Here is an 18,579-nt window from a genome sequence, read left to right on the forward strand (position 1 = left end):
ATCCAACCACGTGGGAGTGCTACTGTGCATAACCAGTGTGCAGCTTATTCCACGTGCAACTCTCCACGCTAGTGTGACACACTCGTCCCGAGCGTTCGACACAAATCACAGCACCTCCTCTCAGCTTCTATACTTTCCCGTCATGGACTGAGAATCCTTATCTAGACTGTTCTTCCCCCTTCTCCTCAATCCCATTCAGAGAGAGAGAGGAACTGGCCGTGGTTAGCAGAAAAATCAATCCCAGGAAAAATCAGAAAACTCAAGCTCAAGGGCACATGAGGAGCACCCAGAAATAAGGCCGAAAGAGAGAAAAAGAGGGAACGGCAGCAGCACAGCCCAGCTGGCACTGAACACCTCCATGGTCCCCATGTAGGGACAGGATTCACTGGGCTCCAGCGGGGATTTCAGGGTGCAGCTCGAGCAGCCCGCCCTCCCCGGGGGCTCCCTGACCTTGGGGCGGTCCTCCTTTCTCAGAGCCACGGCTTCCAGTTTGGCTTCGTACTCCGCTTGCACTTGGTCCCTCTTCTTCAACACGCTCTGTGGGAGGCAGAAAGGGGAAGCATGTCACACAGAGTTCACAGCGGGGCCTCCAAGCCCCAGGGACTGTGTCTTCACCCCATCCTCCCAAACCATGGCGCCCAGGCCCAGCCACGTGCTCCTGGGACAGCTTGGCTGTGCGTGACATGTGGCATGGACTCTGCAGGAGGCAGAGTTTTTTTTGTTGTTATAAACTTGTTTACTAGTATTAATTCATGCAAACATTTTCCAACTGGGGAAGAGAGAGGGCAAAGCTGGTACAAAAGGCCTCCTAAGCCATGAGCTTAGGTCATAGAGAGATTAAAGACTTATCCCCAAACCAATTCCAGGAGGAAACAATAACAATGTATAGAAACATTTTTTACTATATTTGAATAAAATACAGTCTTACCCATAATTTTCAAACTGATTTTCCACTTTAAGGAGAGAAGGAGAACCATTCTGAGACAGCTTTCTAGTGAGATAACTTGGCCCGACTCTGAAAGTGACAGGATTCCGGGGAAGGGCAGGTGGGGTGACCAGTGCCCATCCATCGCCATGGTGATGAGAGGACTCTCAGCTGAGAGAATGGTGCTGTGCAGAAATGTGGAGCTTGGCAGGTGACAATGTACGAGGTTTTCTGAACTGTTCATGGAAAAGTCCAAGCCAAGAGAGTTGATCCCTGGCAGACTGATTAGCTTACTGATCCATAGCCATTTACATGTCCTCCATGCTAGGCCTGGTATACAAAGAGCCAAGAGGTCCAGTCCCTACCTGAGGGGTTCCGGAGTGGGGAGAGGTGCAGGCACAGTGCGAGACTGCAGGTGCTCCATGAGCTGTGTGCAAGTCCAGGATGTCCAACAGCGAGCCTGCCAGAGTGAGTGGCAAATGGGCCCAAAGAAAGGCAGCAGGACGGAGCTCAAGTGACAAACCAGGTGCTCAGGATGCAAAATTGAAGGAGACGCTCACCCATGAGCGTGAGTGTCTCCCTAGATCACGGAGGCCTGGCTCTTCCACTGAGACACCAACAGGTAGACCAGAAAAGCATGCAGTTGACATTCTAGGGAAGCATCTGTTTCATCCAAGGGTTTCTCTTTTCTCCTTTTCATAGAATTACAATGGCAAGCTAACAGTGGTAAGAATGTCCTTTCCCACTAATTCCAAAGTCACGTTGCTATAAAAGCTCCCAATCTTTCACTTCTCCCCAGTGTGGGGACGTTCCAGCAGAGTGCGAGGTCGGGCAGGGAGGAGCGGTTTCTTGGCTAAGCTGGGGGGTGGAGGGGCAGCTTGTGTCCCTGACAACGTGCTGAAAGGTGGTGAGTGACTCCATGGCTGAGAGCACTCTGGGGACAGCCTTGGAATGGAAATTCAACACCTGGAACCTTAAGTCTTCCCCCGAAGTAAGAGTTTATTGGAGATGTGTTTCACCGTGAGAAGAGACCACGAGGTCAAACCTGCAGTGGCTTATTTTCCATTGTTTGCCGCTCATCTTTCTCCTATGTTCTCGGGAGTTCCCTCCCCACAGTCGTCAACCTTGGACAGAGAGATTTCCAGCACTGCCTTCTAGAATGTTCCGCTGCGAAGGGCATGTTCTATAATGTAACACAGTAGTCACCAGCCTCATTTGATGACTGAGCTCTTAAAATATGGCTCGTATGATTGAGGAACTGGATTTAATTTTTATTTAACTGTATCCGATTTGAATTTAAACTTAGTCACCTATAGCGATTGTCTGCATAAGACTAGAGAACCACAAAACAAAACAATCAGGCGTCCTTTCTGGACTTCATAGAGCCCAGGAAACATTCTAAATGCACTAGTCTGGTACCAGCAGCAATAAAAATCACAGTCTCCATCCCAGAGATATAAGCAGGATGCTGTCCTTGGAGACACACATGTGGTCCCGAGGGGCAATGAGACAGCAGGGAGGGGCGCTGGGATGCTGATCACTGCCACGGCCTGCCTTCATAGGGTGCCTCACACCTTATGGGAAAAAGCACACATACCTAGTCGAGGGGTGGGCACGCGGATGAGTGGCCCCTGTAACACATCCTCGGTCAGTGTGGCCAGAAGGGGAGGGCTGGTGAGAGAACAGCCCCGGCGCCTCTCCTCGCCCTGCCCCACAACAGGCGAGGGCCCCAGGGTTCAGCCACACTCCCTCCCCTCGTAGCTCGGGCCTTCCCTGCCCTCTGTCTGCTCAGTCACTGTCACCCTTGCTTCTCCCGAGGCCGGAGCACTGCCTTCTGCAGACTGATATCCCCCCCCCCCGCCACCCCCACCCCCCCCCCCCACACACACACACACACAAACACACATCACTGGGCAGCAGGAAAAACTCACAACAACGAAAGCCGCAACCACCCTGCAGGGCTGAAAGGGTACTGTCCCATTTTCTATGGAGAAGGCGAAGGTCCAGTGGAGGGACCGGCTGAGGCAGCCATTGGTTAATGCCGTAGTGCTGACGCACCCGGGGTTTCCCAGTCTGACTGCAGGCCAATCACAGGAAAGCTGGGGGAACACGTTTTGAAGCAAGAGAATCTGTGTACAGCCACCATCCCTGTTCAGACTGGTGGTGATGGTCTGAAAGGACTGCTCCCCCACCCAAACACTGGCTCTGGTGACAAAACTGGTCAACCAGCCTGTGGCTGATCAGGCCGCACCCTGCAATGGGGTGAAAGGGACAAGAGAGCAAGGCGGCATTGGCAGAGAGGTGTCCCCATCACTGAGTGACAGCAAAAGGTACCCATCCTCTGAGCTTCCCACAGAACTTCAAAGGGACCTATGCATCCAGTGACACCAGAAACCAGAGCGGTGGCGTGCGTGTGTGGAGAAACTTTCCCCGGCACCTCCTCTCCACAGTCGCCCGCACCCCGTTTTTGTGCTGCCTCAATGTTTCCTCATTCGCCTCCCAGCTGCTGGGGATGCAGCAGAGAACAGAACCACAAAACCCGCTCCTTCATGGAGCTTACACTAGAGGGTGGGTGGACAGTACACAAGTAAAATATATTCACACAGAGCCCATGAGGCAGTGCCAGGTGTCGGGAGGAAAGTGGAAGAGGAGAGGGGGGTGTAAAGTGCCCAGGGTTTGGAAGATGACAGGATTGTTCACAGGGTGGCCAGGGAGGGCCTCGGGGACAACGTGACTTTTAATTCACAGCATGGAATCAATCCCTCTTGAACCCTGTATTTTTTTTTTTAACCTTGTATTTTTTTTTTAATGTGGAGCAGTTCATCGTGATTTCAAAGTGTTCCCAGTAATATGGAATTTCACTACCTTATTTTCAAATACAGAGAGGGAAAATGACTCCGTTTCTTTAACAAATAAATTGCAAGGAAAAATAAATAGATGAGGAGGGATTTTGAAAATATTTGAAAAATGTATGGATTTTATTTGGATCCCAATTTGGAAAAAATATATAAAAACAGCATCTGAGGCAACTGAGGAAACTGAACGCTAACTAGATATTTGAGGATAATAAAAAAAGAAATTTCTTTAGGTGTGATGATGACACGGTTCTTTGTTTTTCAAAAGAATGCTCGGATTTTAGACATATGTACTAAATGTTTTTGTATGAAATAACATGATATCTGGGATTTGCTTTAAAACAACACAAGGGTGGGAGCTGGGAGGGGGTGGGAGCAGAGTTAGAACAAGATGGACCATGAGTGGCCAGCTGCTGGAGCTGGCTGATGGTACAATGGGGAATTGTTATATTTTCACTCTACTTTGAATATGTTTGAATTTTTCTATAATAAAAGTTAAGCAATGGAAACATAATACTTGTCATCCAAGTGTTTCATCGAGAAACTAATCACAGTCATTATACTACAATGACAAAAGTGTCTGGGAGCTGGATTACAGATACCTTCTGTGGTTTGGCTTTCAACATCTCCACTGGATTCTGTCCAAGAAAGTGCCACAGTGGTTAGTATCGACCGGAAAGCTCAACACTTCCCTCTCCATCCCCAGTGCTCATGCTCATACCTTCCTCTGGGGCAGCTGTGGGCTCACAAACTTGTAGGGGGAGAAAGAGGCAGTCCAAAACTAGCCCCAATGCAATAGGTGAGCAGCTATTAAAAACAAAACAAAACAAAAAAAACACCAACCTTCCCAAGTCCAGAAGGTTTTTAAGCTCCAACATATTTGGATGCAGGGTGAGAAAGTACATGAAGCAGCAGGGACAGCTTGGCCATGCGTAGAGAATTAAGAACAGAATGGTTCATTCTCTGGTCAGGGGCTGACAGCCCAAAAGACCCCAGAGGAATTCATGTAAAATGAGTGTTTAGTATGAAAGAAAGAAGCGCAAGTGCTAATAAAAATCAAATACCGAACACAGCCCTATAGCCTGTTTCTGGGTGGCTCTCTAGGAGAGCATTTACCTACAGGCAGGAAAAGGAGTCTGACTTGGTACTGATAACATCATTTATGATTAAACTAGAGGCACAGTGCATGAAATTCGTGCATGGGTAGGGTCCCTAGCGGCTGCCGGCCTCCCTTCCTGTGGCTGGCCGGCCAGCCCTGCCCTCTGGTCAAACTCCCAGTTGAGGGGACAATTTGCATATTAGGCTTTTATTATATAGGATGATTAAATTTAAGTTGCCCCTTTCAACATGCTCCTTTTACACATTTATTCTATTGAAAACAGGATCACCTGTGAGTTCAATGTTCTAGGACAAAGTTGGTAATACTGGAACCATATATTTCCTCCTAATTTTAAAAGATAGTTGTTACAGAAAATTTGGAAATTAAAGAAAAATGTAGAAAGGGGTCAGGGGAAAGCATCCCTAAATCTCATCTTTCAGGCACAAGCGGTAGCACATTATGTCTTCACTTCTCGTCTCTTATCTTGAATGACTTCTTTGATGCTCTCCAATGTCCGTTTTCTCTTTTTGGCACTTCTGTTAGTTATTCAGATGTTGAATTTTATAGTCTAGTCCTCTCGTTTTCATATATTTTCTCTCCAATCCTCAATCTGCTTTTTCGTTTCACTTTATATGTGATTTCCTTAATTTTTTCTTCTAACTCTTCTATTGATTTTTTTTTTCATTTCCATAATGATCTTAATTTCCATGTGCTCTTTGTTCTCTGGGTTTTAAAAATTCTTGATTTATGGCTAAGATATCTCTAAGATATTTTTGAAGATATTAATGATTTTTTTCCTGGAAATTTTCCTCTCCCTCAATGATGTTTCACTCAATATGCTTTTTCTTCTTTGTTTTTACTTGATATTCTTATTAGAATCTTCTCTTAAATAGTTGGTGGCTTTTGTCTGTCTAACAAGCTGAGATGGAAGCACTGAAAACCTGATTGGAAGCTCTCTGCACATCGAGGGCTTGCTGACAGTTCTCTGTAGGGACTCTGCTGGCTCATTCTGTTGAGGATCTGCCCCTCCCCTCCAATATCAGTATCTCCCAGTCTCTTCTCCTGGCCAGATAGTCAAGAAAAAAGCTCTTCTAATCCTTGCAGGGAAGGTATAAGGCCGAGAGCCAAAGTCTCAACATTCAGTAACCTTTTACTTAACATCCTGATTTTAGGACTTTTGTCCCTACCCTCAATTGTGCCCGGTGTCCACAGACTCTCTATTTTACCCACTCCAGAGAATTTACCTCCAGTTCTGCCATATGGGGAAGGGACCGTGGCTTGGGTGTGAGGCGTGAGAAAAGAATCAGAAGCTCTAACTTCTTCTGGGCTCCTAACATTCTTCTAGTCAGCTCCACCTTTCTGTTAGTCCCAGAGATTCTTGGTGCTCCCAATTCTTGGCCTTTCTGAAAAGTTCCACAGTGTAAACTTGGTGGCTTCTTAGTTTTACCCCACAGGGAGCTCCTAAGGCAGCTGGTTTGGGTTGCCTAAGTCCCCCCTCACCTCTACATTTGCTTTCTAGTCCTCAATTGTACTGATGTTGCCTCCCCTTCTATCACTCTTTGTCCTTACAGGTATATGACTTTTTTAAAAAAAAAATCATTCTGGCCCTAGCTGGTTTGGCTCAGTGGATAGAGCATCAGCCTGTGGACTGAAGGGTCCCAGGTTCAATTCCAGTCAAGGGCACGTGCCTGGGTTGCAGGCTTGATCTCCAGTAGAGGACGTGCAGGAGGCAGCCAATCAATGATTCTCTCTCATCATTGATGTTTCTATCACTCTTCCCCTCTCCCTTCCTCGCTGAAATCAATAAATATGTATATTTTTTTAAAAAAATCATTCTGGTGTCATTTTTGTGCAATTTCATGAATAAGTTTAAAAATGTATTCAATCTGCTATCACTAGGAATCTCACAGCTTTAATATCACACTTTCTAATTTTTAAAAAACATTTGAGATCACGTACATTTCTATATCCCACTTTTTCATATTTTCAAGAAATTAGGGCCTCAATCTATAATCACTTTTGTTTAGGAAGGAGAGTTTTTCCTCTCCCGACTCAATCTTCCAAGAAATTTCTTTAGTTTTTGAAAAGCACCAGAACTGGTCAACCTAAAGCAGCAATTTTCAACCTTTTCCACTTCATGGCGCACAGAAACTAATTACTAAAATTCTGCGGCACACCAAAAATATATTTTTTGCCAACCTGACAAAAGAATAGGTATAATTTTGATTCAATCACACTGGACAACTATTATCGTGTTGTCTGTTGTCATTTTTTAATTTGACAGTCTACGGGAAAAGAGGTCAGTGCCCCTGACTAGATAGTCAGATACGGCATGCTTTACAAATTTTTGCAGCACACCAGGTGAAAATCACTGACCTAAGCATCAACTAATTACTTGACTTGTTAGCGCCACCTTGTGGCCCCTGAGGGGAAAGGCGGCTGGCTGAAAAAATCATCTTATAATTAAACAATTGGCATTTCTTACTTCACATTAACACAACAGCAGGTCTACTTGGCCGCCTCATCCAAAATATATCCCAAATCCACCCACTTCCCCATCACCGTTTAGTGTAAGCTCTGACACCTCGGTTATCTGCCACTTGGCTACCTGTGACAGTCTTCTAAATGGTCCCCCTGCTCCACTCCCACTTTCTACAACCCATTCTCCATACTGCAGCACTAGTTGTCTTCTTAAAGGAAGAACTATATACTGTCATCCCCTTCATAAAACCAGATAGCTTCCCTTTTATTCCTAACTAGAGGTCCGGTGCACGACATTCGTGCATTGGGGGTGGGGTGGGGGGTCCCTCAGCCCAGCCTGAGCCCTCTCACAGTCCGGGACACCCGAGGGGTCCTTAGCGCTGCTATGGAGGCGGGAGAGGCTCCCGCCATTGCCGCTGCACTTGCCAACCGTGAGCCCGGCTTCTGGCTGAGTAGCACTCCCCCTGTGGGAGCACACTGACCACCAGGGGGCAGCTCCTGCATTGAGTGTCTGCCCCCTGGTGGTCAGTACACGTCATAGCGACTGGTCGTTTTGCCATTTGGTCAATTTGCATATTAGCCTTTTATTATATAGGATAATAAAATCCTGACTCTTACCAACCATGGCCTTTAAAGATACAAATTCTACTATATGCCCTGGCCCCTATCTTGCCCTCTCCCACTTCCTCCCTTGTTCATTGGGCTCTACTCACACTGGCCTCTCTGACCTGCAAGGACACGAAGCTCATTTCTGCTTTAGAACTTTTGCACTGCCTATTCCTTCTGCCTAAAATGCTCAATCCTACATGTCATGTGAGTCTCCAACTGAAGCCTCTTCCTCTGTGTGGCTTTCCCTGCCATCCGCTCTTCTCTCATCTCACCCTAGTCATTCACCCACACCTCTGAAATAAGCATGCTCTTGGACTTGTACATACACCTATCTCTTAAAAATAACAAGTTACATGACATACTATAGTTATACAGGGTGGGGCAAAAGTAGGTTTACAGTTCCTATGGAAAATAAAACAATAATTAATGAATAACAATACAAGCATAAATTCTGTTTCATGTACTCATAACTGTAAGCCTACTTTTGCCCCACCCTGTATATCTGTAAATATTTCAACTTCACCACATTGTCAAATTCAATTAAATATTTGCTGACCACCTTCTATGAACTAGACAATGTGGGAAACAAGATGGCCTTGCCCTAACCTTCTTAAGTAAAGCTTCTTCAGCTCTTGGCCTGGTCATAATGACGCCAATATTTAAAAAGCATTGACAGAAATTTGGTAAAAACTCTAAGATATTCTCTCCTAGCCCATCACTAACCTAATTACATTTTACACACGCACCATGTATAGAATGTGAAATTCCCTCTCAGGACTCACCTGCAGATGTCTACAGGGTATTTAACTTGAGTCCTGGGCACCACGGTAACTTTGTTATCCCTACTTCTCGGGCACTGTTCACTCCCACTTCACAGCATCCTTGGAAAACTCGTTTTCAACCATCTCTCTAGTACGAGATGTCCCCTTAGTTCACTGAACATTGTGCACCTGTTCCACAGGGCCTGACAGCAACCCTCCTTTTTGTGTGCTTTCTCTCTACCTCCAAAGGGAACAGAATGTCCCTAAACATACCTGAGCTCAAGGAGAGGCAACTGAAACTCGGCCTTGAAAAGCGAGCTGATCTGGTTTCCTTCTTAGTTGATGTAAAGACACAGACTCAAGGCCACTGGTTGTTAGAATGGTGGCCATGGGACAGAGAAAAGATTTACCCGTGGGGCCCTGACTCTTCATCTATGAAATAAGTTAGAGGAGATGATTCCCAAAGGCCTTTTCGACCTCAGAGAAGAAGCCCAGTCTCAGCCCCATTAGGAAAGGGCTTCAGTGAACACCAGCATTTTCTCCACGCGGGGCTCCACTGACACTCAACTACTTCCCATTCCTAAGGCACAGGCCCGACTCCAAATCATGAGGACAAATATTCACTTTGGTTCACTCTAGGCCATTGCAGACTGACAAACGTCACCACACCAACACCTACCTCCTTACCAAAACCAAACCATGATGTCCCCAGGTCTGGAGATCACTCAGTGGTTGATAAGAACAGGTTTCACGCCTAGCTTATGAGGCTCAGAAGTTGACCATTGACAAATGGCCAGGAGGTGTCATTGATTCCTGGTCAGGGCACATGCCCAGGTGTGGGGCAGGCAGCAGGCAGCCGATCAATGACTCTCTCTCATCATTGATGTTTCTATCTCTCTCTTCCTCTCCCTTCCTCTTTGAGATATATATATATTCATACTAGAAGCCCAGTGCACAAAATTTGTGCATGGGTAGGGTCCCTAGGCTTTGCCGGCGATCAGGACCCATCAGGTTCCCCGCCTCCTCCTTCCCTCACTCCCTCAGTGCCCCGCTGCTGCTGGTTGCCTGCCATGTTCCGCACTGCCCCCTGGTGGTCAGCACATGTCATAGCGAGTGATCGAACTCTCAGTCTTCCAAACTCCTGAGGGGACACTCTGCATATTTGCCTTTTATATAGATAGATATAGAACAGTTTTGACAGCAGTCCTTCACAAGCCCTCTATTCCAGGTTTAGTTTTCACGCTGAATAACAAAGTCTGCCCCATGCATACCTTAAAAATCAGAACGTTATTTTGGAAGTAAAATTATATGTCACTCTTAGAAAAAGAAAATGTAGATAAGAATTCTTAAAAAGCAGTAAAGTCAAAAGGCCAGGGAGCCACTTAAGACACCTAACTCTCCTGAGGTCTTTAGTCTTGGCCACACGGACCCTGAGAACCCTACATGCAATCTTGGCTTTGCCCAGATCACTCTGCAGATACTTTCCTGTTGAAAAGATGGGGAGCAGGAGGCCTTCTTTCTTTCTAAATGGACTTAGCTCAGCTCACCGTGGGGCAGACAGGATTTCAGAGCCTGCCAGTCAACACTTCCTCCACATGCCCTTCCGCAGACAACACTGTAGACCAGCGAATTTCAACCTTTTTCATCTCATGTCACACTACACTAAGTACTAAAATTCTGCAGTACACCAAAAAATATATTTTTTGCTAGTCTGACAAAAAAATAGGTGTAATTTTGATTCATTCATACTAGATGGCTATTGTGTTGCCTGTTGTCAATATTTTTAATTGAACAATGTAAAGGAAAAGGTCATTGCCCCTGACTAAATAGTCAGGTATTGCATATTTTAAAAATTCTTGCGGCACACTGGTGTGCCTGCCATGGCACAGCAGTTGAAAATTGCTGCTTGATTAATCCAATTAATGTTTCTCCAATGAACAAGAAACTTAATACATAAGTGTCACACAGTGTGTGAAGAAAGAGAGCAAACAAGTGTTTCTTTGATGTATAACTTCAATTATTCAAACAAGCTTATTATGTCTCACTGTGTAAAAGTATTTTAATAAAGATGTCAGATAGCCGAAACCGGTTTGGCTCAGTGGATAGAGCGTCGGCTTGCGGGCTGAGAGGTCCCAGGTTCGATTCCGGTCAAGGGCATGTACCTGGGTTGCGGGCACATCTCCAGTGGGAGATGTGCAGGAGGCAGCTGATTGATGTTTCTCTCTCATCGATGTTTCTAACTCTCTATCTCTCTCCCTTCCTCTCTGTAAAAAAAAAATCAATAAAATATATTTTAAAAATAAAAAAGGTGTCAGATAAATCCTTGCTAAATGAGAATTTAAAATCCTGCTTCAAGTACAAACATTTATTAAGTACAAACATACCTGCTCTCCAAACAGCCTAGGTACAGGCTGGGGCACTTTCTAGTGTGGGCATTCAAGCATTTGATCCTGAATTTCATCTTTATGACTTTTTTTCTAAAATATCTCAAGTATATGCTTTGGGTTGGTTCTCTGTTCATTCCTTTTGCTGGGCAATTACGATGTCCTTTTAATCTAAAAACTCATGTCCTTCAGCTTTGGGAGATTGTCTTGAATTATTTCTTTCATAATTTCCTTCCCTCAATTTTTGCTGTTCTCTCAATCAGAAACTCTTATCAGTCAGATATGCTGAAACTCTAAGATTAATCCTTCTGACCATTCTTTCACATTTTTAGTATTTTTGCATTTTTATTCTACTTTTCAACAACTTTGTTTTACTTTCCAAGATTTCTTCATCCTTATCTTCCAACTTTTCTCTTCAATTTTATTTCAGCAACCATATTTTAACTTCCAAGAGCTCTAATTATCCAATTTTTCCTTTTCCACAGTATCCTGTTCTTGTTTAGAAGACTTTACACCCCCTTGAACTCTCAGTGAACACTAATTAAAGAATTTCTTCCAAACTAGTTTTTTCATGTAATTCACATCCTTGGTTCACCATGTGTTCTATTTATATGTCCATGATGTCCATCCACATGTCTGATCCTGCCCACCTAGGATAAAGGAAACCTGTACCACATGCAAATAGGCAATAATCAATTGATTTTTTTGATAATAATTATAACCAAAAAAGTACCTAAGTGCACAAGAAGGGAGCCAGCTTACCTTCATGGAGTCAGAGTATAAAATATATTCCCTGAGCACAGGCAGAAAGTCTTCTGTCATGTCATCTGTCAGCTCTTCCAAGGCTGTGGAGCAGTTGCCGATGCACGCTGACACGCCCTCCAGGGGTTCAGCCAGCTCCCCCTCTAGCGCGCTCCACGTGGAGTACACGGGCCCATATTCTCTGAGCTCCACAAGGTACTCTAAAGCGGGAAGAGGAACCAATAAGCTTGGCTGGGCAGTAGTCACTGGTATTACGGACTCAGTAACCAAGATGTGTTCACTCACCTGATCATGCTCCTCTTTGAACACAACATTGCTTATAACAATTTTTTAATTTCTAAAAGCTGATGCAACAATCAGCTCCACCCCATAATGAGAATGCCATGCTTCTGGGTAATGAGGACCACACTGCCTTCTGGGGGTAAATGGTAGAAACTACATCCATCAAATACCTAAAAAAATAACCACTCTCCTACTCACACAGTGAAGCACTATTTTAACAGTGGTGGCAGAGTTTCCTATAGGTTTAGGGGATGTGTGGGGGTATTTTTTTTAAATCAGTCACAATGGAAAAATGGAATTTTAGGAAACATTTGATACAGGAGATGTGGTCTTACACAGGCAGACTCAGTCTTTCACTCAGGGGTTATCCCAGCCTCTGGTCCTTAGATGTGGATGGTACCTACAGCTAACTCCCAAACCTGCAGGCTCCACATGATGCCATCAGTGTGTAAAGGAGAATTAAATCACAGGAACCAAGATAAATGTTATTTCCCCTCACAAAGAAAATATGGCTCATCATTGTCACCAGGATTCTTGCCATGACAATAAAATGTCACTGCCACTTTTTTTAGCAACCAATGGGTGGCGACTATTGGAGAATCCTTTCCAATGTGCTTCATATCATTGCCAGCATGTTCATTAATACTGTTCAGGTATGTTTGGCTCACATGTGTGTAAGAAGGCAAAAGGCCCCAACATTCTGGGATACAGAAAAGCAAGTGACCACGAGAGGGGTGGGGAGGAAGTGGAAGAACAGCCAGGATGAATTAAAAAAAGGCCTCACAACTCCCCAGGCCAGGGAGAGCGGGTTTGAAATGCAGCAGGGCTCGTTAGGATCATAACTTCGGCAAACACAGGTCACCACACTGTCCTTTTGTCCTTTTTTTTATTTCAAAGAGGAAGGGAGAGGGAGAGATAGATAGAAACATCAACGATGAGAGAGAATCATTGATTAGCTGCCTTTTGCATGCCCTATATTGGGGATCAAGCCTGCAACCCAGGCATGTGGCCTGACTGGGACGTGAACCGTGACCTCCTGGTTCACAAATTGATGCTCAACCACTGAGCCATGCCAGCCAGGTCTTTTGTCCTTTTGAACCACCTTTCTGCCAGAAGATACCGGAGTTTGTCTTTAAACCATCATTCTTATTAATGAAGGGAGGTTGAGTCAGTATCTCCACTTCTAAAGCTAAAGTTAAGAGGGGGAAGTGGGAGAGCCTAGATACTCAGAGGTGGTTGTTTGCCCTGGGGAAAGCCAACACTAGGCTGAAACGCAAGGCAAAGGAGGAAGCACAGGTTATACTCTGCTCACAACTACCTCCTCCCTTCCTTGTATTTACTTATTAGTTTTATAAGCAGAACGTGGCCTGGTTCCATCACTCCAGTGCTTCCGCATTTGATTCTACTTAGCACACGACTGACATTTCTGCAAATGTGGTCCCTGGGCACAATCAAACTCGCAACAAAGAGCTCACCTATTTCTTCTTTGATGATCCGCTGGGCTATCCGATCTATGGTTCCCAGTTTGAGTGCAAAAGTGTCCAAGTATTCGCCGATGGCTGCAAACTCCAGAGGCCGACTCCTCAGCTTGTAGCCTCCGGCGACATGCTTGACCGACTCGCCCACTCTGGTCAGCAGCGCCATCCCTTGCTTCTTGTAGGCATTCAGGTCCTAAGGATGACAGATGAACAAACTCGAAGGGCTCAATCGCTCACACAGCCAGGACTCAGTAACCAACTCCATCAGACAGTTGCTCTTGGAAACGGGAGGACTCAGAAAATAAGGAGCTGAGTTAGAGGACTAACCACATACATAAAGGTGCCCTCTCCTTGCCATCACGTCCACCAAGCTCATGGCCTGCCTTTTTAATCAGGTTCACTTACCTGAGCACGCTCTCCTTTAAACAACACTGTGTTTCCAACATCATTTTTAAAAAACTTTGACCAAAAACAAAAAGTCCCTTCCTCCCTTGCAAAATATCCTAAGTTGTCTTTAGAACCAAAATTCAAGGACTGAAATTCATTCCATTCATTTATTTATATCTCAACCAAAGCCAAATAAGTAGAGAGTAAAGGGTGGGAAGCCAGACATGGGGACAGAAAAGCCAGGGCAAGAAAACTCAGGGCAAGGGCAGCTGCTGTAACAAAACATTGCATGTTGGGCTTCTTGGTCAAGGCATACATGGGAAATACAGTGAGCAACATAACCATTGTATCTCAGTTTAAAAATCACATTAGTCTGCCAGGTAAAACAAGCTTCTTCCTATCGCTAAACTCTAAGAGGAGCTGACAGTGTCTTAGATTGTTCTATGCCCCTAACTTGAACGGTGCCTGTTCAAGAAGATAGAAGATGCAGGTGTCTGTTCCTTCTGTCCATTCTCAGTACAAACAGAATGTTAATTCCTAGTCCTAGAAAGGCATGTCCACAGGGAGATAGGGGACCACTGCTTTCTGGTGACCCTGTCTGATGTAGGGATAGGACAGAGAACAGGGAATCACAGTGAACACAGCCGTCCCATTTGACACACAATCAGAGCTTGGATCTCTGTGGCTGAAGTGTAGACTCCTCCTGATTTCACTTCCTTTTCCTTCTTCATGCAGTCAGGGCCTTCACTTTTGCTCTTGATTCCACCCTTTCTTATCCACCCCACTCCAACTACCCTTCCCCTCCCCTGTCTGTATTTTCAACTTCTATTCCTTCAACATGTAAACTATACCCAAGGCTTGCCCATCTTAAAAACAGCAGAAACCACCTCCAGCCCCCATCCTCTACTTCTTTCCTTGTTTTCAAAGTCTGGCTGCCTGAGAGAATGTTCTAAAGAATCCATTTCCTGTTCTAACTTCAGACGTTCTAGACCCCCCCAAAATATCCTCATAAGCACCAGGCTTTCACAAGACCATAAGGAAGCCCTGGAATTCTCAGCATTGCTTCCATAGACAGTGTTTTTTGGTGTAAGGCTAGGTCCAAAAGGGCTCCTTGAACTACATGCGCTCTAGTTCGAGTAGAGCTTTGAAAGGGCAACGCCAGTTATCCAGGTTCATTAACATGCTGAACAGTTATTTATAGTACCTCTCTGACTGTTGCACCCATTCTGCCAACGATGAAAACACAGATTTGAACATAGTTGATATTGAGTGTCCCCTACCACTCCCAGCATTCCTGGCTGCTGCTTCAAGACGCTTCTGGTTTGGGATAAGATCATGTCATCACAAGGAGAAGGATGCTTCTGCATTCACTGTGGCAGAACGCGCAGGTGGGTAATTTAAGAACAGGACTAAGTTTTTGCTGATGTGTTAAAAGAAAAGGTGGGGTGCTGGAGAGATGAAAGGATGGGAATATGGGGAGTTGTTCTTTAATGGGTACAGTGTTTCAGTTCCGCAAGATGAAGAAGTTCTGTCCAACAATGTGAATATACTTAACATTAATGAACTGTACATTTTCAAGTGGTTAAGAGAGTCAATTTTATGTTATATGTATTTTACCATAATTAAAAAGAAAACATTGGGCCCTGACCGGTTTGGCTCAGTGGATAGAGCGTCGCCCTGTGGACTGAAGGGTCCCAGGTTCGATTCCGGTCAGGGGCATGTATCTTGGTTGTGGGCACATCCCCAGTAGGAGATGTGCAGGAGGCAGCTGATAGATGTTTTTCTCTCATTGATGCTTCTAACTCTCTATCCCTCTCCCTCCCTCTCTGTGAAAAATAAATAAAATAAATTAAAAAGAAAACATTGGGTCATTTAATGCATGTAGTTCAACAAGTAACACTGATTAGGGCTAGACTTTGTTCTGCTTAAACAAACCAACTCCTCTTACTCACTCATATGAATTTAGATTTTGATTAAGACATTGAAGAACTATTTTTTAAAAATCATTGCATACTGCCTGTTCCACAGATAAATTACACACACACACACACACACACACACACACACACACACACACACCTTTCTATTTATTCTTCACACAGACTCCCCATCACCAGGGCCCAAGTTCCCCCCGCCACCACCCCTTTACCTCTCTGTGTAATTAAAATGACTAAGCTTGAGGGCCTGCCTGGCCAGTGGACCTATAATTTGAGTGAATCAGTGAGTTGTACCTTGAAGAACAGGACGGAGTTTACTTTATATAAGCTGAAAGAACTATATCTGGGGACAGGTCACCAAAAAATACTTATTTAAAAAATAACACAAGTTTGACCTGTTGGGGAAAAGGCCTCCCGGAAAAAGGGAAGATGAATGGGAATTGTCATTGATGAGGCTAAAAGCCAACTGAGGTTTAAAAACAACAACCTCAAACACTCAAGGACTCTGACATGTGATTTCCATTGTCTGGAATGACACCATCTTCTAAAGACTTCAATGTCAACTAATATTATCTGCAAATAGTTCTCAATTTTGCCATTTCAAAAAAGAACACTGGAAAGTACCTGGCCCTCAATACATTTGCACCATGGGAAAAATTACCTGTGTCCTGAATATGGGAATATGATACATGAAACTAAAAGGAAGGAGCTGGAAGGAAGCTGGCACGAGGTCACATTCCTACAGACAATTAGAGGAGAGCACCGCAGGTCTGCTGGCCGGGCCTGCCAACAGGGAAGTGCAGAGAGAAGTCGAGTTGAATTTGAATACACAGAATCTGGCGACTGGGGAGAATCCAACTACTTCTCTGGCCACGGCTGGGAAATGCCCACCTGATTAGAAACTTGGCTGTGGGCAAGTCATGCTGAACTCCTCTTGGTCAGGCAGTTGTTACAGAGGAAAAATGTGACCTGAGGGGCCACAAAGACCCAATTTCAAGTCCTAGTGATGCCACTTGAATTGTACAAACTCCTCGAACTGGTTTCCTCCTCTGTGAAATGGGGTACAAGGAAACACGCACAGGGCCCTTGTGAAGAGCATCATTGCCAAATACGCATAAGTGCTCTGAGTCTTGCACACCATTCTGACTCTTGGTCAGAATGGCCTCACCCAGTCATGTGCCAAGAAGTATTTAAATAAATAGGAAGTGTTTAAAGAAACATTTCTCCCTGCTTATGGCAAGTGAAAATATTCTAACTTCCTCTGCTGATGCAAGGGACTGTTTCTCCTAAATTCTATCACAGCAACCATGCTGATGCAAAGGGCACCAAAAACACAGGGTATTCAATGACACCCACAACAGTGGGCCATTCATGAAGGTGGCTTGTGAGAGATGGAAACAACTTTTAAGAAAGCGCTGGAGAATGCTGTTTTGGGGGAAGGAATACGAAAAAAAATCTGTCCTTACCTTAGCAGTAAGAAAAACATTGAAGTGTTCATTGAAAGAAAGTACAGGATGATCCGTAATTCTTTTTAGGAATTTATCCAAAGCTTTCCTTCTGGTCTCCACAAACTCTTCCGAAAAACGGTCCACAACACCTTTCACCACAAACTTTTCGGGAAGCGGCTATGAAGACAGGAAGAAAAATATTCACAGCAACTGATAAAATTGTGCAAGGAAAAGCCACCAGGCTAGCAAATCATTCCTATGACCCATCTGCCCAAGAATAGAATTTCTTAACTGCTCAGATCTTTAAGAAGATAGTCATCAATATAAACATTTTTTTAAAATATAGAGAGAATAAATCAAAACTACCTGGTCAGTTTTTAAATGCAAGAAATAAAACACTAGAGCATAGTTCCTGGATTACAGAAAACAGTCAGTCAGCGTTTATCCAGTAAATTCAATAGTCAGTTACCTTCACATTGCTTGAGGCACAGATGGTATAATGAGAAAGTTAGAACAAGATAAAATAGTCTAAGGAAAGACACAGAAACATCAACCACACAGAAATGTATTTAAATATAATAAGATTCTACTCCCAGCTCAAGAGGTAAAAGACTTTGGTGGATAGAGAAAGAAGTACATGTTATTTAAAAAATACCTCTCCCGCCAAACCGGTTTGGCTCAGTGGATAGAGCGTCGGCCTGCGGACTCAAGGGTCCCGGGTTCGATTCCGGTCAAGGGCATGTGCCTTGGTTGCGGGCACGTCCCCACTGGGGGGCATGCAGGAGGCAGCTGATCGATCTCTCTCATCGATGTTTCTGACTTTCTGTCCCTCTCCCTTCTTCTCTGTGAAAAATCAATAAAATATATAAAAAAAAAAAACTAAAAAAAAAACAAAAAAAACCTCTCCTTCTCCCCCTTTTTGTTTAGGTTTATACTAAAAGGTTCTTTAAAATGTAACTTCCTTTATTTCCCTTACACAAACAAATTTCTTTATCATATTTTCTTTAAGCCAATATTGTGGATAATTTCAAACTACCTGGCCACTGTAGGATCTCTGAGCTTTAACCTATTTCGGTAGTAGTTTGATCAAATTAAAAGGCCTTCCTCATTATTGCCACCACAGGGAAAGAGAGTATTTGCTAACGCACAATTTGAAATGTACTAGTTATGA

General features: G+C 44.4%; 1 protein-coding gene across 1 annotated transcript in view; it reads right to left on the reverse strand.

Moving 5' to 3' along the window:
- The window catches only part of SNX30 (sorting nexin family member 30), an 82,267-nt gene that overhangs the window by 14,905 nt on the left and 48,783 nt on the right, over positions 1-18,579 (reverse strand). Inside the window, exons 4-7 of the mRNA XM_036329990.1 lie at positions 17,427-17,585; positions 13,634-13,829; positions 11,877-12,076; positions 451-537 (exon numbers count right to left, since the gene is read on the reverse strand). Of these exons, the coding sequence (XP_036185883.1) occupies positions 451-537; positions 11,877-12,076; positions 13,634-13,829; positions 17,427-17,585 (642 nt within the window). The remainder of the gene's footprint in view (positions 1-450; positions 538-11,876; positions 12,077-13,633; positions 13,830-17,426; positions 17,586-18,579) is intronic.

This window comes from Myotis myotis, unplaced genomic scaffold, assembly GCF_014108235.1.
Source record: "Myotis myotis isolate mMyoMyo1 unplaced genomic scaffold, mMyoMyo1.p scaffold_m19_p_12, whole genome shotgun sequence".
Classification (NCBI taxonomy): domain Eukaryota; kingdom Metazoa; phylum Chordata; class Mammalia; order Chiroptera; family Vespertilionidae; genus Myotis; species Myotis myotis.